Consider the following 24,572-nt stretch of genomic DNA (forward strand, 5'->3'; position numbering starts at 1 on the left):
CATAAATGGCTGCCCACTGCTCCGGGTGTGTGCTCACAGTGTGTGTGTGTGTTCACTGCTCTGTGTGTGTGCATTTCGGATGGGTTAAATGCAGAGCACAAATTCTGAGTATGGGTCACCATACTTGGCTGAATGTCACTTCACTTTCACTTTCACTTTCACTTAAATTACTTAATAGTTGGTTTAGTATTTTACATTGATGACACTTTTGAAAATGTATAAATATCAAAAGGAACTATATCAAAATACATTTTTTTGTGCTATAACAACTAAATTAGCAAATGATGTTTCCTATAACATTATCATCCTGCATATGCTAAACTTAAATCTAAATATGTTATCACTTAAAAGTAAATCCACATTGTCCCTTGAGGGGGGCATCTTCCCCCATATGTTTTCAGAAACTATATAATTATTATTATTTTAGTGTGTTGTTATTTTCTTTGTCAGGTCTTGCCAATACTCTTATTTTGACAGAATCATCATTGAGGATCAGCTCACTCTGTGTCTTGCCCATGTTGTCCTATTTATCAGACTTAGAAGTTCAGAATCAGTAAATGTTCACTGCATCAGTGGGCGAATGGGGCTGAAAAGATACTTACCTATGTTTTTTCCCAGTTCATTGTAAATTATTTGACAAATCTCCTACTATCATAAGTAGTTTCAAATAATGTCTGGGTAAACTGATATATTTTAGCTTCAAAGCTTTTAAATTGTGCAAATTTGCTAACGTGCAGGCCGTTGTCTCATAAATGTGTCTCTCTGTGGCGCCACCTAGCGGCCAAAAGGCTTGAGTGCCATAAACTTTGGTCAAAGTGGTGGTTGCACAAATAGTTCCTCACTTTTGTGAGTCTATAACAGAGAGATCTGAGCATACTGTAATCACATTTGTTTGACCATGAGATGATGTTGGCTAAATAAATACATTAGTTGAAAAGTAATAAACATGGTGTAAAAAGAATTTTCACGCAGAAATTGCTAATAAATTCCACATATAGTTAAATGGCAAGTAACACATTAAATTAAACATGATAGTTTGAAGTAGAAAGAATTTCCTCTGTAAAATATACTGCAATAATTTTTGTTTTATTTACAATATTAATAAATATTTACAGTGTGTATACACAGTTTTCAAGTTTTCAAGATATGTGATAAATCTTAATAACATTATTAGTTTAACTGTTGGTTTTATTGTATTTCTATTATTACACATTTTTTGGAGAACAAGAAGCATTTTTATTTGATTTTGTACAAGATTCTGTCTGTGGGCTGGGGACAGCTGTAGCCAGACAGACCTATATAACAGATTGAGACATCTAGAGGTAATCCTAAAGGGTTTAAACCACTGGTCATACACGTGATTATTATCTCTTTTTTCTGGGTTATTCTGGGCAGCAGCAGAAATTATTTGCTCTGAGTTACTCTCTCTCTCTCTCTCTCTCTCTCTCTCGCCCTGCAGAATCCAGTTAAAGCCTGAGAACTGTCTGTCCAAAACAACAACGGCCTGCGTAAAACATCATTGCGAGTCCATTGTCCCTTCTTGTACTCTCAGACAATAATCTGTCATCAGCGTAATAAACATACCCAACATAGATCAATTTTCACTTTGTTATTACACTGAAAAATGGCATAAACACGGTTATATCAACCTTAAATCATTGGTAATCAGATGAGAGGCAGCAGGGGGGAATTATTTCTCTGTTTAACAAACAAGACAGTGACTGTTGCAGATAATTATGCAGATTCTTCTCTCCTGACACCGTCTTTACATCTCATGTCATCTATCCTCCACGATCAGATGAGCTAAAGAAAACCGCAGGCACTCAAGGTTACAGGTGCTGCATTGATGAAACAGATGGAGCTTACATCTGGACTATTATATACTGCATACACCAGAGTAACAAAGAGGTATGATCATAATGTCATTTAAAATTACAGCTGTCAACTGTATTAATGAACCCTGCAAACTGTTCAGACTTTCAGGACTCAAATTAATTTTACCTAGAAATGAATTTGAATTTTTAATGAGGAGGTTTAAAATGGAACACTATGGAGTAAAGATAGCAAGACAAGATGGTTTTCTGAACAAGCAGACTCGCATAGTCTTTAATTATCCAATGCAAAATATGATAACTTACAAATGCATTAGCAAAAAAATCCAAATTTGGAAATATATCTTATATACATTACATAAATTGCAAAGCATCTTAGGTAAATAACCATGTGTCGTCATGACATTTGTGCCTAGCCACATCACTTGATGTTGTTAAAAAACTGAAGACAAAAAGTGTCACAAAAGACATTTCTGAATGACCCTGCAGAATGTTTGTAATCTTACTGCAACCTATAATAATAGCAGCTGTAATGTACAATATGACACACTATATGTTAATACAGTAATGCATTCAATCATTAACTTATCCATTTAAAATCCTTCACTTTTTAAAAAGTATTAGTTTACTAATTTTGTGTTGTAATGCTACAAACTACAATAGGCGTTCATAGGCTGTTAAGACTTCTACAGCAACATACATAATTCTGTGGGTTATACATTTGTGCAACAAAAAGTAAAAAAATCTACAACTGCATTGTAGGTGTTGTCAAATGCATCATCGCATTGCTTGCTCCGGTTTAATTTGGCAGTGAAATTAATGTCTCTAAAGGCTATCTGTACCAGAGCCCTCACAAAGGAAGAGATTTTATTCATTATACTAAGAGCCATGAGCCTTAAAAAATCAAGCAGTAACACACCAAATCAAGGGCACACCACAAAAATATCCAACAGTTATTTAATTATTTTATTGTGGACTATTATTCAAATAATTTCTTTACACTATATTATATTAATGCATTGCATTTTAAAACTATTTTAAATAGTTTACTATTAATACTAGTTCATATTAAATACAAATTATTTATTTTCTTTTTACATTTATTTATTATACATTTTTGAAAATGAATTATTACTATCAGACTATAAGCATATTTGTTGTTTGCTTGTCTTCAGATTGTGGCATTGCTCAGCAATCTTACAGACTTTATTACCGATTATAGTGGCTACCTTAACTCTTTATAATAATAACATTTTAGTGGAGAAGTAAGTTACCTACTTACATTGATGTCAATCAGACTTATGTTATCATAAGGCTTTATCTGCATTATGTATGAGCAGTTGCTCCACTTTGAGATTTACTACAGTTTTAAAGGCTCAACTAATTTGAACCATGACCATGAATTCTCTATTTCAGCTCAAATAAGCTTCATTGTGAATCTCCCAGTGTCCCCACCATCTCCACCTCCACCCATGGATGACCGTGGCACAAAGTCTATATTGGCAGTGTGTTTTATCTGACCTTTGCTCTGGCTCCAAAAGAACATAAATACAAAACAGATCGCCACAGAGCTGAGGAAAGAAAGAAAACCCATGGTGGTAGCAATGATGAGTGTTTTAGCATCAAAAGGGTAAGGACTCGACACCCGTGCGGAGGAGTTGGTAGAAGGAGGTAATGAAGTTTCCATCCATCCCTTGTCTGAGAAATACGATGCTGTGCGGTTTTGTGGAAGCCCCTCCACTTGCAGACTCATGGAGATGCTGTCGTTACCTGCTGCATTAGATGCAGTACATAGATACGTTCCACTGTCCTGTACTTGGGTGTAACGCACCTCCAAGCTCCCGTTAGCAAGCACTCGTACTCTCCCGACAGAGCTCAGTGCAGTCTGCTGGGCTGACAGCCAAGTAATAGAAGGCGATGGATAGCCGTCTGCTTTGCAGTCAAACCGTACACTCATGCCCTCCACCACACTCGCATCCTGCTGCTGGCGGTTCAGTATCTGCGCTTGTCTGCAAGTAAATACAACCGTGAGATCAGCCTCTGAAAAATCACGAAATGCCTTCTTGTGCTGATTTGGAGGTGAACAGGTGGGTTGGCGACCATCGAAATCCAGCCGTCGCCGACGTCGCATGACCCAGAGTAGCCTGCAGTCACAAGCCAATGGGTTTCGGTCCAGCCTCAGTGTCTGCAAGTTCCCTACAGAGTGGAAGACGCTTTCTTCCAATGTGGACAGACGATTCGAGGACACATTGAGCAGACGAAAGTGGACCAGACCCCTGAAGGCACCCGGCTCAATACGTAGCAGGTTCCCACCTACCAAGTGCAACTCTTGGAGCCGCAAAAGCTCCACAAGGTGGTTGCCCTGTATGGAGGTAATGGGGTTGTAGGACAAGTCAAGGTACTGCAGGTAGGTGAGAGGACGCAGGGCAGCATAAGGTACGGCGCTAAGGTTGCAGTTGCTTAAAATTAAGGTGGTGAGGTTCAGACCAACCAAGCTGTTGCTATTCAACGTGTCGAGAGAAGGCCAGTGCAGGATCTGCAAAGTGCGCAGCTGGTGCAGTCGGCGAAAAGCGTTGTTGGGCAGTACGCTTATGGTGAGCTTGCGCAGGCGCAGCTTTGTCAAGTTCTGAAGTTGCGACAGAGCCTCGGTGGGGATTGAGGTCAAATTGCTGCGGTCCACGTTCAGCTCCTTCAATGCCAGAAGCCCAACAAACGCCCGTTGCGAGATAAACACCAGGTCGTTTTCTCCTGCATCAAGCTGCTGTAAATTAATCATGTCCCGGAATGTGTAATCCAGAAAAACCAGGATCTCATTCTCACTGATATCTAGACGTAGAAGGCTGGAGAGGCCGGAGAAGACCCCAACCGGGAGGATCTTGAGACGGTTGTTCTTAATCCTCAAGTATCGCAGGTTTTTTAGCCCCTGAAATGTTTCCACCTCAATCATAGAGATTGTGTTCTCACTCAGGTCCAGGTCCTCTAGCTTTGACAGACTGGAGAACTGGCGCCTGGCCAGTATTTTCAGCTGGTTTCTTGAAAGATCTAAGCGTTTGGCATTGCTTGGTAACCCCTCAGGCACACCCGTCAGGTGTCTTGAGGAGCAGTTTACCTCCAAAGTGTCATGGTAACAAGTGCATTTCTGCGGGCAGGTGAGGTCAGCAGCCGATTGGTTTATGCACCACAACAGCAGGACTGTCCATGCACCCCACTGGCCACACAGATCCATGAACATCTTACCTCCTTCCTGCAAAAAAAAAAAAAAAAGAGAGAAAAATGGTCAATGACGTGTCAGATATGAGGAAGAAGTTCATATAAATGTAATCTTTGTATTCTTATTGGTTTCATATGGTTTTAAAAAACTCTTATTTTCAAGTTTCAGTTTACAATCTACATGTGAGTGTATTTTTTAAGTTTTTAAATAAATTTCACAAAGTTAAAAAGTATCTTTTTAAATAATTATATAGGTAGAGAGGCAGGTTTTTTTTATATTTTATAAACATAAAAAAAGATTACGCCAAAGTACTAAAAGTTTTCTTTTCATTCTTTTTATTAGTTATGATACAACAGTTTGACATTCCTGACTTTATTACCTATTCCCTCCAAAATGAAATTCATTGTAACTGTATGTAACATTGTATGTATGTGATTCATTAGCAATTATGTAGTTTTTAATACATTAATAGATATGGACAAATGAGTGTTTTGTCATTGACCCACATGCATCTTTAAATAATTATAGTGGAACAGTACTAAGTAGTTCTAAGCAATAATCAACATATACAAGAAGCATTTTCAAAAGCTATAGATGTTAAATAATTGAATCAGAAGACAAACTTAGTTGCTTTCCCCATAACTATTTTTAAGTCTAGTTTACCAAGGGACTGCTTACCAAGGGACTTTTATAGTGCCAGTTCTCATAACCAATGTTTTCAGGTCGGTATCTATGTTGGGCTCTGTGTTTGTTGAAGATACATTTAGACGTCACACTTCCAAAAGCCTAAAACCAGAGAGAAGAAACAGAAAAATTATTCAGACTGTGCTATGATGATTTGTTCTAACAATCTCTTTAATCCTCTTGATTTTAGACAGACTGATTGATCCAGGCACAGCTGAAGTTGTAAAACAGCTTTTCATCCATTTCTGATGATGGACAACAGCGGAATGTCTGCAGATTGTATGCGCAGTCATTAGGTAAATAAAGATTATGAGACATGTGAAAGCTACATAGCAACACGCTTATTTCCCTCCAGCTCTCTGATGTGAGATGACAGGTGTGCAGGGCACTTTCACTACAGTCCAGCTTAACCTCATGTCACAGGATGCTGTCACGTCTGATGGTTCAAGAAACACGGAGAGATCCAAGTGCAGGTATGTGACTTTATTAAAGGGGCAATCCAAAGAATAAACAGTCCAGGCAGGGGTCGATATCCAACAAATCCAAACATAAACAAAACACGAAGACAAGGCAAGGCAAGGCAAGGCAAGGCAAGGCAAGGCAAGGCAAGGCAAGGCAAGGCAAGGCAAGGCAAGGCAAGGACATGAATTAACATTTAACATTAAACAAGGACTCCGTCACACAGACTCAGACAGACCGGGTATAAATACACAGAAGGATAATGAGGGAACAGGAGACAGGTGGGGAACAATCAATTACTAACAAGGAGGAAGGTGACCAAATAAGGGAACAGGAAGTGATAAGGTGACAGACACCGTGAGAAAGGGGGACATCTAGTGGAAACCCAGGGACACAACCCAGACCCTGTGACAGATGCAGGTGCACAGGTGTAGAAACAAATTAGGAATTACAAGCCCAGCATGGACAGACGTTCAGTTTAATGGACAAAGCTGAGCCAAAAGACATCAGACATTCAACAGAACAGAACAGAACAGAACAGTGGACTGCTCAATTATGTGGGAGAAATAAAAACAGAATAGCAAGATATAACTCAGAATTCTAACTAATGTAAACTAATATATATAATTATAGCTAAGTCAGAATGGTGAGATAAAAACTTGCAAATAACATTTATTTATTTATTTATTTAGGCAGAAACAGGCTTTGATATAAATAAATTCAGCATACACACTGAACCAGGAGTAAGATTTGAACATTCATGCACTGAATTATGTAAAAAATTGCTCCGTTCTGAAACTTCTGATTCTGATTCAGAAAATAGCACCATAAAAAATTACTTATACAGTAGCAACACAACCTTACAAACTAAGATATTTAGCTTTGGTTGCACTGCACTGAAAAAGTTCAAATCAAGGCAATGTGATGGACTGAGATGTCTGAGACTGAGATTTGTTCTTTCAACAAGTACTCAGTAATTTAGTCTAATTTGATTTGTTTGTTCAGTGAATCTTAAATGTCTCTAGCATCTGCTAAAGACAATAGCACAGGAATCATTCATTTATCATCACACACAGTTTTTATTTATTTAAAAAGTAAAAAGCTTACCTCTAAAGCAAAAAATAGCATGTCACTTTGCTTTTAAGTCAGAAAAAAATAGGACCATAAAGATGATTCACTTCAATTTATTATTATAGGTAAACAGCCCTAACACTTAACATATAAACCTCAGGAATGGTGAACAGATCAATAAAGAGAGAGAGAGAGCTTTAAACACCATTTTGGAAAGTAGCAGTGAATACAAAAACAACAGCAGGATCAAATTATAACACTTTTCTTAGTTATAAATTACATTTCTGTAGCAATCAACATTTGAGGTGGATCAAAAAAGTTACTCAAAATTGTCCTTAGACTCGAACGCATTTTGGTTTTAGGTTTTAGGACAACTTAGGATCCACTTCAAAAGCTGACTACTGTAAATGAACCACATTAGCAGACCTGTTTTTAAATGCATAAAAAATTAAAGTTAAAATTAAATTAAATTGCTTAATAAATCATAGTTTTTGTATTGAATTTGTAAACATTTCCTGCAGTCCTTTGCATACTAATGAATGAAACAAAATGGGTATAAACTCCTACCTTGTCGTGACAAATGATCTCAATTAATCCAGTCCTGCATTACACATCTCCCACTGCCTGCTTGCTTATTATAGCCTATTCACATGGGTCTGCGTTTCTCACATCTCCGGTTTACGCAAAAAGCTTTTATTTTTTACTTGTCCCTGCTGAAACCACATAAAATGAGGTTGACTTGTTTCCCTGAGTCTAGAGTCGTCCCCTGTCTCTACACAAAGGCCTTATATTGGCCAAATAAACTGACTCATAATGCTGTATCTAGCGAAAGGAGGGAGAGAGAGTCAATCCTGGCTTGGCTGTTTTGACACCATATTGGTTTTCCACACCACAGTGAGCCTGGCTTACACAAATTAAAGCTGTGAATCCCTCTCTGTCGACTTGTGAAAGACATAGTGCAGCAGGTGTACGAGATCTGGACATGGAGGTGACAATACTCGTGCTCTGTGTCTTGCTGCTTGCCTATAACATTTCACACTGTCTGACAACTAAGCTGTTCTTTAATTAAAGAATATCTATCTATCTATCAATATATATATATATATATATATATATATATATATATTGATGCTATGATTTTAATGTTGAAACATCTCAACAGCTTACTTTGAGGTTGCAGTCAACTGAACGTAATTTTCTTGTTCTGTTCAAATTTGTTTCTACATTTTTTGTATTTTTCATTTTCTTTCTCTTTTCTTCTTTTCTCTCTGTACTGTATTTGTATATATTTTATATATTAATATAAAAATATAATGTCTATTTATATTTTTGGCATTTCTCTGAAAGTATTTTATATATATTTCATATATTATAAAATGTAAAATATAAATATGATCAATCATATTTGTGTGATAATACAGAATTTTAAATTACTATTTATTTTAATACATTTAGGCCCGGTTTCACAGACAGGGCTTAGACTAAGATCTGATTTTAAGATCAGTCAGTGCAAGTTTATTTCAGTGGAAACAGCTCAGACTTACATTTTAGTCTAGGACTAGTCTTAAGCCCTGTCTGTGAAACCAGGGGATATAGTTTTATTTTTTCAATATCTGTCAAATGTACAATTTATGACCCAAACTCAAGAAGAAGCCTCTTAGTAAAAATTTTGCATAATCAGCTAGCACCACTGTTTATACCAGCTTTGGCAATGCTCTTATCTAACAAACAACACTCCGCCAAAGAGTGTGCCCTTGTTGATCTGATACAATGTCATCACAGTTAGCCGGCCTTCACTAAGCTGAACACACACACATAATGCGCTGTTTTCTCATATTGGGCCTGACTTTCATACTTTCACATCAACAATCAAAACTCATTAGAGTCAGACAGGCTTCATTAGGTTACAGTAAATGACATGGACCTTTGCCAGGTAGAATAACAGGGGAGCAAAACCTTTCCTCTGCTGCTGTATCTGTTCCCCTGACTCCATTAGAAAACCACAACACTTAAAGCCTCTGCAGACTGACTCCAATTTGCACTTCACTGTCTCCAGTTGTGCAAATGTGCTTATAACAGTCCTAAAAGAAGTACTATTGAGCTTTAACTGTTTTTTATTTTTTTGTGCAAAAATCTTCATGGTAGGGATGTGCCGAGATGTGCCGAGCAAACAGATGAGGGGACCCAGACTGTTTGAAATTAATATTTAACATTACAGGATATTCACAAAATGGCAGCCAAACCCAAAAGAGATTATATATTCATCCTTATTTTGACTTGTCTTACACTAACGGTGTCTAAAATTGCAGGAACTCTTCAGTGACAACATCAGAGGTCTCTGACCTGCATATTTAAGGTGATCTCTAACCTCTAAGTGTATCCAGGGAATGTACTTCACTTGTGCTATTCTCGTCCCAGCCGGGTGAAAACTACCCAGACCCACTCTCCAATCTCCAATTAGAATTTCTCACATCAATTCTTCACAGCAACAATTGCAACTGAGTGAGAAAGAGGCTGTTTATGGATCTTTGCCCTCCACCATGCCACAGAATGCAGCCATGTGAATGAACACACATATTAAAAGCTTTCTGAAACCATGGGATATGATGACAGATCTTCTGGACATGAAGTATTTGTTCCCTTTGAGCTTGCCCGGGGAACAGAAAAATACATGCAACAGAGAAGGTGAGGTTCACACTTGGATGCACAAACCACAGATGCTTCCTCAAAGCGCTTGTATTTCAAGCCCACAGTGAATTTACAAGACGCTTCTGCTCATCCTTCTGTAATCCAACTTAGCTTAAAGCGATAAGGATAAAGAGTTTAAAAACAACTCTGTTGTGTGACTGCATTTGTAGCATTATAATACATGCATTTATAGTCTCAGCTTTCTTTTGAAGTGTGACTGATTTTGCTGCTTTACTTTAAAGGAGTGTGAGAGGAAGATGTGGAAGACAAAGGTGTGAATACTTAATATTTAAATGTGCATTTGTTTTTACATTTAGATTATACTTCCCATTATCTAACGCTATTACTAATTTTATAAAATGTTTAAATGAAAGCTTTAGCATATCAGAAAATGGATATCTGTTTTTTTATGATATACATTATACATTTGTGATGCCTAAATACACTTGTAGCATTGATTTCAGTTTTTATTTATTTGGACAAAACAGTAGTGGATTCTGTTACCAACCATAACATCTAAATTATCTTAAAGACAAAGTACACCCAAAATTGAAAATTTGCTGAAAGTTTTTTCTCAGGCCAAGTCCACAATCCATAATAATCCTTTATACAGTAAAGAATTGCATTCTCCTGTTATTCTCTCACATCAAAATCATCAGCTTATTCATTTAGAACTGTTTTCAATTGTGTTTGGTCTGTGCATATTTCTCTCCTGATTCAGATGAGTCAACTTTTTTTTGTTTTACTTGAGAAAGCAATATTATGGATAGAGGACTTGTATTTTAGCCAGAAGCTTGTGAAAGTTTGAAGTTAAAAATGTCTTGATGAATTTGTTTATTATGAACACACTGCTTTTTGCTTCACAAGACATTCATTGATTAACAGGAGTGGTGTGGATTACCTGTGGATTATTGTGATGTTTTTGTTTGAACTCCCAATCTGACGGCACCCATTCACTGCAGTTGAATCCATTGGTGAGCAAGTGATGTAATGCTTAATCTTTTCTGATGATGAAACAAACTCAAACTTACTACTGTTGTATGAACATTATTCCGTTTTATGACAGAAAGCAGAAATAAAATGTAGTAAATTATAGACAAGTAATGGCTGTAAGTATTAGAAAAGAGTATCTAATATTTTGTACATGTTGTTTATATTTTACTTGAACAAACAAATATGAATATTCATGCTTCTCTGTTTTTCATGATTATGAGGAGCAGCTAAGAGAGGTCACGCTGGGTTAAGATCACAACAGTCTGAAGGACAGATTTTCAGCTTTCATAATTCAGCTTTGTGCTGGTCACTAGTCAGTGCATGTATATTATGTACCCCAAAGAGATTCTAATGTAATGCAAAAGAAAAATAGGTTTGGAAAGATGATATCATCTCACATGTTCCTACTTCCTGCCAGAAAGCAGCACACGTACGTGTATCAGTGGTTTAAACTGACTTTAACAGAACTTTTCAATGACACACAAGTAAGGTCACCTCAGGCTAAACTGAATGCATTAATGTAATTGGGTCATTGCACATGTGCTCAAGTTCATTGTTAATTTTAGGCATTTTTGGACAATGGGTGACAAACATTTGCACATTTGCTGTATAATATAAACCTTTGAAGAAACATGCAGAATCAAAAGCATCTGCAATTCAGTAAGTATGCTGGTGGGACGGAGACAATTTGTTTGTGAAGGCCCGGATTCAGATTTCATTCTAGTGATACACTTGTCTTGAAGAACAGAGTATAAATCAAGTCTGAGTCCATTGATTTTTAGTGTAATTGTAAAGAGGTCACACATATGGACTTGGTTTAGGCTCATATGTCATCTGTGAAAACCACAGAATCTGTTTAATTTATGTATATATTAGACGTCCATAGATTTTAATCCATCAATCGAGATTGCAACCCAGTCGTGTTAACAGATTGCCTCCAATCCAGGGTCACAGATCCAGCTTTTAAATGAACCACTCTTACGGGAAAAACAGCTATTGTTTAGTTAAAAGATAGGTCTGGTTGATTGGGAAATTTCCCCAGTGAGACCTCTGCATCCTGCTGCGTGTTGTACAACTGTAATACAGGACACCCATTAGCAGGGTCATATGGTGCCCTGGATAGTTTAGTGTTTAAACAGTCCTAAATAGATCCATTTTAGGGCAGCAGGATTACACGAAGAACCAGGATGATGCTCAGAATGTGAGGCAGACTTATAGAGGCCCCAAATTTAGTCCATATGTAACTGCTGTGCTTTATTAAAAAGACAAAACCGTTCAAAACAGGGCATCTGCACCTGTTCAGTGATATTAAACCCTGCTCTAAACTGATCTCATTGTGGCAGACCTCATAAATCACATGCCGATACATATGAGGGCGTGATGAGAATGTCGAGTGACCAAGCAAAACATACCAGTGATCAAGTAAGTGGTTTTGCCCCATCAACTGGTGATAAATCAGGACCTGCTGTGCATTACAACTCTTCTGATTAAAGTGCTCACCTGGACCGGCCCCAAACCTTGCGCTCCTTTAGCGCTGGCTCATGCAGGATGCTGTTGGAAATCTCATTAGCGAGAACTTGCACAGATTGATTAGTGCTAACTAAGACATCTATGACTGCCAGGTGCCTCCAAATGCCTCAGTGACTGTGCAACCTGAGACAGAAAGCTGAACACATCTGGTGCACACAGTATGAGCTGACCACTGACATCCTGAATACTATATTTAGTTGTATATTTGACTTCCAAAAGGAAGGCATTCAAAGTCATGTGCCTCATGGCCCTGTCAAGTGGGTTTCAACGAACAAAGAAACGTATCTATCTATCTATAGATGAGTCAATGACTCTAATCGATGCTTATCAATTAGTTTGTCTAACAATTAATGAAAATGCATTAATCAGTCAAAACATCGGTCTATCCATCTATCTGTCTATCTGTCAGTCTATCTATCTATCTATCTATCTATCTATCTATCTATCTATCTATCTATCTATCTATCTATATATCTATCTATCTAGTATTGATAAGCCTAACTGATGCTCCATCAATTGCTCTGTCTACTAATCAATCAATCAATCAATCAATCATTTAATCAATCAATCAATCAATCAGTCTGTCTGTTTTTCTTTCTATCCATGAGTCAATGAGTATGATCCACACTCTATAAATTAGTCTGTCAATCCATCAATGAAAAACAATGAATGAGTTAACAAATCCATCCATTCATCCATCTATCTATCTAGTCAAATCAATGCTTTCCTATTCCAGTTTAACCGAATAGCTGATATTTTGGGCAAATTCTTTTAATAATATTTTTTCTTCAGTCTGTTGTTTACTTTAAAATAAAATTTCATATATTTACATTTAATATACAACATATGTTTTGACATCTATGTAATAGCCTAAGTCAAACGAGTTTCAAAAGGAGTTTCTTCCAAATTACTCGTAACTCTGAAGAACTCCAAACAAACATCGTTTTGAATATATAAGTAGGATATAGCCTACCTATATCTGAATAAAAAACAAAGCGGAACTCACCCGCAGCCGCTTCCCTCACGATATATTCATGGCAGTGATGTCATAGCTCTCCAATCTCGATTCGCAGTTCCTCACTTCTGCACAACATTCCTTAACATCGTGCTCAGAAAGAAGACGAGCATGTCTTGAGACAAGACCCGAATGTTTTTAATCGCTTTGCTCCTTCATTAATTCCTTCTGTAGCGACACATCCCTCTAGGGTCTAGTAGGATAATTGTAAGCTTAATTTAGGTTGGCTGTTCTCCGCTCTGACGCTCCTCTGCACTCGATCCTCTAACTTCCAACTCGCCACCTGCCCGTTTCAGCAGGCTACTGAACATCCAGACCCCAGCGGTTTCAGAGAGCAAAGCGGTGTTTACTGGTCTATTCAGCAGAGTAAAGTGAAGGATAAGACCTCGTGAGGGCACTCTGGGAGAATGACAGATATTTGCGCGGCTTGGCCAAATCTCCGGATTTAGGTAAAACAGCAGATGGTTGCTTGAGTGAAACTCGTGGCTTGTTGTAGATGGAAGAAAACATCTCAAAGGACACGTTTGCTTCAGTCGATTTATACGATACAAAGACTGTTAAAATAAACGTGCCTTTTTTGTGGTAAACTGGCTATTATTGCACTGTTTTTGTCGAAAAGAGAACTTTATTTTTTGACCATGTATTTTTTTTAATTGATCTATATAAGGTAAATGATGTAGCTATGTGGTTGTCCGAACTTTACCATGAAAATACAGTAACAATATTACAAGAGTTACGAAATGGCACAGAATTAGCCATAAAAAGTCATTAAAAAATCTCCATGAAAGTTAATAAATAGCTCATGCTATAACAAAGATTTGATATATTTACGGTAATGTACAAAAAAATATATTCATGATCTTTACTTAACCTAATGATTTTGGGATAAAAGAAAAATCGACAATTTTGACACAAGGAATTATTTTTTTTTATTTTTTTTTTTTGGCTATTGCTACAAAAATAAACCCCAGCGACATTAAACTTTTCAGTTTTTTCCTGTAGGATTTTTTTTTTCTTTTTTTTTTTGTTAACATTTTTTACAGTGTCGGCTAACACAATGCAATTAAGATGCAATTTGTTTTCCATGAGGCTTTTCAGATGGCCTGCAAGATCCTCTAAAATGCTGACCACGTTCAGATCTCCAAAGAATACTGCTGGACTTAAATAGCTTTTATTAAATCATATTTAAGAACTGTAGCCATTCACCTTTATTTTATAATATACAAAGTTTCACGTCTGAGACAACAATGTTATATAACTTGTGTTAAAACATCTCGGTGGTTAAACAGACTGTGGCAGCTATTTTAGCCTTCATGCCAGAATGAAAAAGCTACACAATCACTAACATTCAGACTACATATATTCTTAAATTACTTAAGTGCCTGAAGTTGGGCATCACACAACAGTAACCAGCACTATTAACGTAAAATGATAAGTCATGTTTTATCTTATTCCCTTTTTGTGTGAGGGGGACAGATACTGCACCCAATGAACCACAAATAAATTCTGTCACCAATGTACAAATGAATAACAGGTGTGATATTTAGTCTCAAAAACAATGAATCAGACAGGTCTTGCCTTAGACACTGTCTACATTTGCTGACATACATCATAAGGATGTTCCCTAATGGCAACAGACTCATTTCCACATGGTTATTTACTTCTGTTACAACTGTATAGTGCAAGTCCAGTTGAAACAGAGATACTTGCACTGGAATATCATACATTATTAGTTTAGGAGAACAGTGACACACTCCACATTGCCAGTAGGATTTTAATTAAATCTGGCCACTAGAGGGAAAACATTTCAAATAAAGAAAGGGACTGAGAGCAGAAATGTCTCTAATATAGGAAACATTCACCTTTATCCTCATTTAGTAGCTGTTAGTTCTTTAAACTTCACAAAAGTAAAAAAACAGCAAGACTGGCCTATTTTGCCAAAACCTTTGTCTTTTTATTGCTCTGTAGTCTAGTTACCAGCAGTGATATATATTATATTATATTATATTATATTATATTATATTATATTATATTATATTATATTATATTATATTATATTATATTATATTATATTATATTATATTATATTATATTATATTATGCCTTTATTTATGCAAATAATAATAATAATAATAATAATAATTGTCTAACTTAAATGCCTCAGACTTTGGGAGAGCTGAGTTATATTTCTAGGGGCACTGAGATAAAAGACTGGGGCTGAATAGAGTTTAAAATGCCTATGTGTGTTGTCGTGTTGCACATGTTTGTTTCAGAAACTATTTGTCCTTGCATGTTTGCATGTTCAGCTTAAGATAGCAGTTCTTAAAATATCTTTGAATGTACCATATGTACATTACTTTGTTGTGTTTAGAAAAGCTTATAAATGAGAGTGCTTTAAATGTTTAGTTCACATTCAAAGTCTTTTCTCTTTCCTAACATGACTTCTGCAGAGCCTGTCTTGGTGTTAAGCCAGCAGTTTAGATTATTTGCTTTTAGTTTTTTTTTTCTTTCCATATTGTATATCCTTACTGCTGTTTGTTGTACATTTAAAAAGTATTTATCTTGTATACCAGCACAACCTTCTGAAATCTACTACATCATTCCCAGCTGAATATTTCTCTCTCTTTCTCTCTCTGTTTTTCTCTGTATCCACTGACACAACAATCTCTTGACCTGCCTTAATAAATGCCGTACTGACTTTGGCTTAGAGTAAGATGGGCTGCACACTGATTTGTATTGGTCAAATCCTGCCATCACAAACCCTCAGATCCCTGTGCATGTGGCAGATGGTTATGAAATTGTGAATGTGCTCTTGCTGTTCAAAGGCTGTTTGTCACACTGCATTAATTTATAGTTTTCCAGGCCTCTGTTTCTCAACTCTAATCCCCAGCATGTGAATATCTATGCATGAATGGTGGCTGCACTGGAGAAGCAGGAAAAAGCTCCTGTGATGGGATTTATGAATGGAGTGTTGAGTTTCCTCATCGCCGCTCTGTTTTTTTACTCATAATAGAATAGAATAGAATTAAAATCTATAATGTAATATTAAACAATTAAAATATAAAAAATATTAATCAAAAACAAAAAGTTAAATGAAAATATTTGCCCATTTGGGATCAAATGCAAATATTTTCTTATGGAATCACGTTGAATAATTAAAAAAAAAAACATCCCAGAATGCACATCATGAGGTTGGTTGAAAGAAGTCGAAAGTGTCAAGCTTATTTAAAGTAGCTTAGATAAAGACTTGATTTGTTAAACATCTTTTGGTCACCTGACATTTGTGTTAATTTAAAGTTTTGATGACTTCATTATTTCACTAAAATGTGAAAAATAGATATTTAAGGGTGTTCGGACTTATGACAGGTAGTATATATAGGACATATACAATAGTGCCCACAAAAAAGGGGAAGTTTGATGCATGGCTCTAGTTCTCAGTCTGAATAATCAACTGTAAAAAAAAGTTTCAAAAGTCTCGTGACAGTCATGGGAGCAGACATGTGACTGCAGCAAGGCATTCTGGGTTTCTTTATCTCTGTGGTGGAATGTAAAGTAATAGAAACAGATGTAGAGTTTGCTGCTAGCCAGCTGGGTTAAGGAGTTAAGGAGTTTTTTTATTTTATTATTTTTTTTGCTGTGTAATGTAACTGAACATTTGTCATGCTGGAGCTATCTAAATTTATGTACTCTAAATAAAACCTAATATTTCATGTTTAATCAGGTTAATATGATTGCATTGCAGTGTTTTGTGTTAATCTAAGCATTTGTTTGTAATGTAAATTCTTTAGTGTATGAAATAGTCTCACAACAATTTAACTATTCAATAATTTAATGTATCCGGGTCAGAGTTAGACCTTCTTTCTAGGTATTGCAGTTTAATATGTAATAATATCAAATGAATTCCTGTGAGAACCATGTTTTACCAAGAAATTCCAGTAAATGAGATGCACAGTAATTATCTGAAGTATATTTCTTGTTACACACACACAAAAAAGAAAAGTTTTAAAAAAGTGTATTGAAGCGCTGGGGTATCTTTTTATTGATTAGTTTGTACATTTGTCGAATAACATGCAATAAATTGTAATTAATAGCAACTGTGTTCCACAAACTAATTCCAGTTTTTAAGATTTTTTGAGACAGGTTTTTTTTTTTTTTAATAAACAAAAGCTGAATATATTCTTAAATTTAGTCTTCTCAGGCTTGTCACCATGTCAGCAGGCTGTACTGCTTTTGGCCTGTGATATTTATAGATTTGCTTGTATGTTTGTGAGTAATCTGCACATAGTATGAACACTAGGGGACTTTCCTCATTATACATTTATATCTTAGTGCTGACCCCATGCCTATACAGTAGACATCATGGGACAATTTTAAAGTAGACCTCATGCAGTGACACACTGCACAGGGAACTCAGGTTGTTGACTAACAAGCGGAAGTGTTCATGACAAGCTAACATGGCCTCAGGAGAATGAAGTATAGAAAAAGATTATTGATACTATCAAATCAATTGTGAGTTTGAAGTCACATGTCCTCTATTTACGCCAGCTAAAATACCAACTGAAATTGTGAGCTGATGAATGCACAGAAGGTTTCAAACTCTTAATCACATCCATCTTTTTGCAGGAACCCAACAGAAATTCACTAAAAATCTGGATGGGTTGTTTCTTTTGTTAGTGTGACTAAAACCATCTCCTGCTAAATTAACGGAAATAATTAAAAAACACTATCATTAAGCAATTCCCAAGATGTTAGAGAGAATTTAAGCAGTTTTGGAACATGAAGGAAAAGTTACACCAAATGCATTATGTAAAACTAATGGTTGTTTATGTAAAAATAATCGATGCATTTAGAAACTTCTTGCTGCTGCTTGCAAAAAAATTTTCTTGGTAACCTTATTATGCAAATAATTTCATATCATTTAAAGCTGAAAACAACACAAAGGATCTCTAAACTATTATTATAAATTCTCTTGTTGGTAGTGTTGGTTTTAGTAAATTTACTCAATTTAATTTAATTTTAATTTTAAATAGAAATCTCTTTCCACGACCTTGGACACTATTCCCAACTTCCCACTTTTCCTAAAACTGTAACCTGACTCCTGACATCATCGCTTTGAGCTGGTGTTTAAACTATTCCAGATGAAGCGGGTCTTCATCCTTTTCCTGCAACAGGAGTAACTTCCTCAAAACTCCAGCATATAAAGAGGTCGTCCACTAACCCAGTTTCAAACCAACATTCACCTTTTGTTCTGAACTTCTGGAATTCAGGTAAATGAGTTTCCTCATCACCACTGTTTTTATTTTTAACTCCTCGTAAATGATTTGCATTGTTTATTTGTAACGTGTTATAATTGCTGTTTTAATATTATAAAAATTTAATTTGAAGTTGTGGGTGCAAATTTGTTGCAATCACTTTCGCTTTCTTTTTATTCTTCATGAAACCTTTTTAAAAACATATAATACTGCAAATTTCTTCTAGCACATTTCAAAAATCACCACTTAATCCTCAATTCTCTAAACTGACTAAATACACTCAAAAAAATTCTGGGGTTTTTCAACCCAACTTTGGGTCAAATTTGGACTAACTCAACTTTTTGGTTAAAAATTTTATGTAAAAATTGAACCGAAGTGTTGGGTTAGTCCATATTTGACCCAAAGTTGGGTTGAAACAACCCAGCTTTTTTTAGAGTGATAAGTTTCACTGTCTGCGGGTGTTGTTCTTGTTAGTGGTTTATGGTAAACATGGTTTCAAGAGCGCCACGGGTGTTCTATAGTTTACAGTGTGGCTTTAAACCTCTGACTGTAGGTCTGTTTGTCAGGGCATAATGCATGCATTTGCTGGAATCACCCTGCTTGTGGTGGTGTGGAGTGGACTAGCTCACACTCTGGAGAACCTCACACTCGATGAAGCATGGGAGAACTGGAAACTCACCCACAAGAGGGAGTACAATGCCCTGGTGAGTAATAGCCTATAAAGACAATACAATAATATTTAGTTTCTTTAAAAAAAAGAGGGGAAGGTAGCTTGTATTTTTTTTAAAGACTACACTGATTGGAATGTAACGGCTAAATCCCTTTATAATAGGGCTGTGCTTTTACATGCAATGCGGCTCAATAATTAAAAATAAAGAGAGAAAGAAAGAAAATCTTACAACCTTAGGATCTGTTAGTTTTTATTTAATTTTAAAGAGTTTTAAGTATTATGTGCAAATTCCACCTAAATCCTTACTTAAAGGTGCCATGCATTAGAGTATAAAATAAATACATCTTAATTAAAGGAATAGTTCAACCAAAAAAAAAAAGAAAATCTGCTGAAAACTTACTTACCCATAGGCCATTCAAGATGTATGAGTTTGTTTGTTCATTGAAACAGATTTGGAGAAATTTAACATTACATCACTTCCTCATCAATGGATCCTCTGCAGTGAATGGGTGCCGTCCGAATGAGTTAAAACAGTTTATAGAAACACCACAATAATCATTGAGTAATTAACATGACTCCAGTCCTTCAATTAACTCTGTTTGAAGCAAAAAGTTGCATGTATAATAAATAAATCCATGTAGACATTTTTAACTTCAAACAACTGTTTCCGGATTAAATAAGAGCCCTCTTTTTCCAGTGTCATGCAATGTATCATCAGTTGGTGGTTTATATACAGTTTGGGAACCACTGGCCTAAATCATTCAATATCACTCATTGTTTGTGCCAAGTGTTTACATCTGTGCTTTATGGTGGACAGGATGAAGAGTCTATTCGACGGGCGATTTGGGAGAAGAACATGCAGTTTATTGAGGCCCATAACAGAGAGTACGAACTGGGGATTCATACCTATAATCTGGGCATGAACCATTTTGGAGATATGGTAAGTGCCCTAATTCAATCTACTAATAATTTGCTGCTGTAAAAAGTTTAACACATTGTTTTGCAAACATTTGTCAGTCTAATATGTTGGAAAACAGCCGTATATGTGTGTTTCTGTGCCTTTAAGATGTCACATTCTTGCTAAACTTGTTTGGGAGTAAACATGACAACAAGAATGTTCCAACAACAACATATTTATTATGAATGAAACAAGATCCAAGTAAACTGATAACATTTTTGAGTGTTGATCAGGAAATGTTTTTGTTTACTTTTTTTGTCTAATGATTATATCTCTGCAGACACTAGAAGAAGTGGCAGAGAAAGTCATGGGACTTCAAATGCCCATGTTCCGGGACCTAACTAACACATATGTGCCTGAGGACACAGTGGAGAAGTTGCCCAAATCAATTGACTACCGCAAACTGGGATACGTAACCTCTGTCAAGAACCAAGTGAGGAAATGTCAAAATATTTCAGTAATATTGTGGCAATATTTCCTCATTCTGAGAAACTTTTACATGACCAATCCTATCCTCACGTGCTTTCACACACATTTCTACCGAATGAGGGTTACCATCTAACTTTGATCTATACCGTCTAAGTATCATTTGTTGTTTCAAGCCAACTATAGTTATCACAGTACTTAAGTGCCATCAAGATTATTTCTCCACCAGTATTTAAGTGTTTTTCTCCCTCGCTCACCTCAGGGTTCTTGCGGCTCATGCTGGGCCTTTAGCTCTGTTGGGGCTTTGGAAGGTCAGCTGAAGAAGACCAAAGGTCAGCTGGTGGACCTCAGTCCTCAAAACCTGGTGGACTGTGTGACTGACAATGATGGCTGTGGTGGAGGATATATGACAAATGCCTTCAGATACATCAAAGACAACCATGGCATTGATTCAGAGGAGAGCTATCCCTATGTTGGAATGGTAATTAGTTATCCAAAACTACACAAATTAAATAAAAAATGACTGTATCAGAGTTATTTGGTTAAAATATAAACAAGGTCACAGCCATCCAACGATTTGATGACCAATGAGAAAAATTTACAATACTTAGTTCACATTTCGAAACTCTTCAAACAGTGAGCACAACAGCAATCTATGTCAGATAAACTGCAGACATTTTTCCATTGCTTTTGCACTAAATGCATTAATGCATTGTTACACTGATGGTGTTATTTTAGGTCATTGTTTTATGAGTGACAAAGTGCTACTTCTCTAATGGAAAAATGACTTGATTTGAGACAAGATATTTTTGTATTGATATTGGTTGTTTTAGTTCATTTGATGGGCCCAGCTGAAAGTTGGTAAGAAGATCTATGTGAAGAATAGTACTGAAAAATAAGTCATAGAAATTATTTTAAAAAAATGTTGATAGTCACAAGTTTTCATCACTTCTGCCCAATGCAGGACCAGCAGTGTGCCTATAACAGCTCAGCAAGAGCGGCCAGTTGTAAAAGGTATAAAGAGATTCCTGAGGGAAATGAGAAGGCACTGACTGCTGCCGTGGCAAAGGTGGGACCTGTATCAGTGGGTATAGATGCCATGCAGTCCACCTTCCTGTACTACAAAAGCGGTACTTGACATCACTACTACGTAGTCTTTTGGTGTTGTTGTTTTGCTGAAATGTTTAAAGTGGAGGTCAGTAATAAGACTAAAATCTTAATCCCTGCTATGTCCAAAACCCATTTTTAGGTGTGTACTTTGATCCCAACTGCAACAAGGACGATGTCAACCATGCAGTTCTAGCTGTTGGTTACGGAGTCACGCCGAAAGGGAAAAAGTATTGGATTGTGAAGAACAGGTAAGGCACATTAGCTGGGAACCGAGCACAGCATTGATTAAAATAATAATTTTTGTTTCTGTGCCTGAAGTTGGGGTGAAGAGTGGGGGAAGAAGGGGTACGTCCTGATGGCTCGTGACCGTAACAATGCATGTGGCATTGCCAGCCTGGCCAGTTTCCCTGTCATGTGAGAGCTGGAAGTACGGAGCTCACAAGGGACCAAACTTGTCTACTGCTGACCAATGACAAAAGGGACTCAATCACTATCAGTGTGCTCCAACATTAAATAATGATTGGGGAAACAGTCTTTAAATGAAGCAGTTGATTTGAATACCACAAGTTTAAGTGCATTTTCCTCTTGTGTTCTAGATGTCTTGTCCTTAATTCGTTCAAATTAAGCAGTCCGATTTCTTTTTCTTCTTCTTTTTTTTTTGCAATATTTGAAATTCATAAGGGAGATTTTGATATTGTGTATACAGTCTGTTAAACTTTTTCCCCCTGGTGGGATCTGATCTTTGACACACTTGTTTTATGATGTTTTGATTATATAGAGTATTAAGCTTTTTTGTGTGACCATATTAAATAAAACTGTTAATATTTGGGTAAAAGTATCTGTCAAAATCTGTCATTTTCATAAATGGTTTACTGCAATAAAGTTTAATTATGTAATGTTTATCACGCAGTTAATACCAAGTCAATATCACACCTTTGTACAGAAACGTTATATATAACAAATGACATTCAGAGAATAAAATATCAATGCCAAGTCACATTTATTTCGAATTCAGAGAACATGGTATCTGTTCGACATGGGTATGAAGATGTAGATTTAGTTTTGCTGATGAGGAAGAGAAAGCTTCAGAGTCTTTTTTTGGGGGGAGAGACGAAACCAAGTCAAGAAAAGAAACATACTGAACTAAAGAAACTAAACTGTTTAAGTAGCCTCAGCTGTTGTGTTCACTGTTATGAAATCTTTTGACCATAATTGAACCCCCCCCCCCCCCCCCTTGTATCTTGTACCCACTTCTTCACATTCAACTGCTACTTAAAATCTCTGAACTTTGACTTTATATCAAAATTACAATCAAAAACAAACAACTTGTAATTGCAAATACATGTTTTACAAATGCCAAATACTGATAAAAAATTTAATTGACTTAGGTCTATATTATATAGCCTAACTTATTATATATTTATATTAAATATTTTCCCAATTTTTTTTTCTGATGTTCAAGTAACAAGAAAATACGCTGCAAATGTAGATATACTGTATGTAAAAAGAAACAAAGTAATACTTGTCAGAAATAATTACAAATTACACAATTACAAAAATGAAGATGATGAAAAAAACTTGAGCAATGCATTCATAAGCCACTTAATGTTAAAAATATGCCATGGGACAAATAAGATTAACATTTTTTTTTTAATCACTTTTTTTTTTTCAATTTTCCAATGGTAATTCAATCACATTTATTATTTGTCTATTGCTTACATTTCTTATTTATTATTGATTGCTTAAGACTTTATTTCAAAAAGCTTTGCATGGCGTGAAATGTAATGCAGTAGCTATTTAAAATGGTGAATGCTGAACACTCCACTTTCAGTTCTACATACAGTTTGCTTGTACTTTCTGAATGATTGAAAGCTGCAGTTAATATTCCACAGAGCTTTTGTTCCAAAATATAACTACAGACCACGTCATTGTGACTGATGAATGTTTTGAAAACACCATAGGCCTATTCAGAATCCACAAAATTCTATTTTCTTAGAGAGAAAAACAATAATGAACCATTTTACTACTCAGCATAGCTCTAATATTAACTAAGAATTATCACACATTTAATCATTCTAAGTGTAGTTATATTCTTTTCATCAAAATCAGCACCAGGTCAGCACAAATATTTGCCAAATCATGATAACTCATTTTATAAGCAAATAGCATATGCTTCATGAAAGGAAAAATTTGGTAATGTCCAATTCCACAGTGGTTATGTGGCCTTTATAGATTTTTTTCCAATGTCATTCTTAGCACAACATGTTCATCTAGGACCTAAAACTTGTGGCATATGCACTCTCAAAGCCAGATAGGTCAGCAGTGTATACATGTGCTTGCGTTTAACCACATCACTTCCTCTGTCTGTCTTCCTGTTTTCTGTGTACATTCATATATCATGTAAAAAAAAAAAAAAACGAATTATGGGTATAGGTCTCAACTACCACGTGGTTATCAAGTCTTCTATATTCTTGTATGAAATTAAAAATAGTCTACTGTGCATCACTTCAATAACAATACTTTCTTCTGGTGTTTAATATAAATTCCGCTAGATGGCGACCCGAACACAACGTATGAGAAAGCATGTAAAATGAAAACATTCTCGTTACCAATCCGTGTGAAACATATCAGAACCTAGTTTGATTCCTGCGTAGATTGTGTATTTCTACTAAT

At 36.0% G+C, this 24,572-nt stretch overlaps 2 protein-coding genes across 3 annotated transcripts; one reads left to right on the top strand and one right to left on the bottom strand.

The window, feature by feature from the left end:
* Positions 1–2,077: 2,077 nt before the first annotated feature.
* LOC132103124 (leucine-rich repeat and immunoglobulin-like domain-containing nogo receptor-interacting protein 1) lies at positions 2,078–14,052 on the bottom strand. Of its 2 annotated transcripts, none has more exons than XM_059507965.1 (3): positions 13,475–14,052; positions 5,722–5,829; positions 2,078–5,076 (listed from the first exon to the last, which is right to left on the bottom strand). In XM_059507965.1, the coding sequence occupies exon 3, from the start codon at positions 5,062–5,064 to the stop codon at positions 3,250–3,252; it is 1,815 nt and encodes a 604-aa protein (XP_059363948.1). In that variant the 5' UTR covers positions 5,065–5,076; positions 5,722–5,829; positions 13,475–14,052; the 3' UTR covers positions 2,078–3,249. The 2 variants fall into 2 exon arrangements, with proteins under 2 accessions (XP_059363948.1, XP_059363949.1); XM_059507966.1 differs by lacking the exon at positions 13,475–14,052 and adding an exon at positions 7,825–8,127.
* Positions 14,053–18,653: 4,601 nt separating this feature from the next.
* On the top strand, positions 18,654–22,529 carry LOC132103125 (cathepsin K-like). Its single transcript, XM_059507967.1, has 8 exons — positions 18,654–18,750; positions 19,302–19,439; positions 20,223–20,345; positions 20,644–20,796; positions 21,052–21,270; positions 21,754–21,919; positions 22,039–22,147; positions 22,218–22,529. The coding sequence occupies exons 2-8, from the start codon at positions 19,308–19,310 to the stop codon at positions 22,315–22,317; spliced, it is 1,002 nt and encodes a 333-aa protein (XP_059363950.1). The 5' UTR covers positions 18,654–18,750; positions 19,302–19,307; the 3' UTR covers positions 22,318–22,529.
* Positions 22,530–24,572: the final 2,043 nt, after the last annotated feature.

The sequence above is a fragment of the Carassius carassius genome, chromosome 24, assembly GCF_963082965.1.
Source record: "Carassius carassius chromosome 24, fCarCar2.1, whole genome shotgun sequence".
NCBI classification, from domain to species: domain Eukaryota; kingdom Metazoa; phylum Chordata; class Actinopteri; order Cypriniformes; family Cyprinidae; genus Carassius; species Carassius carassius.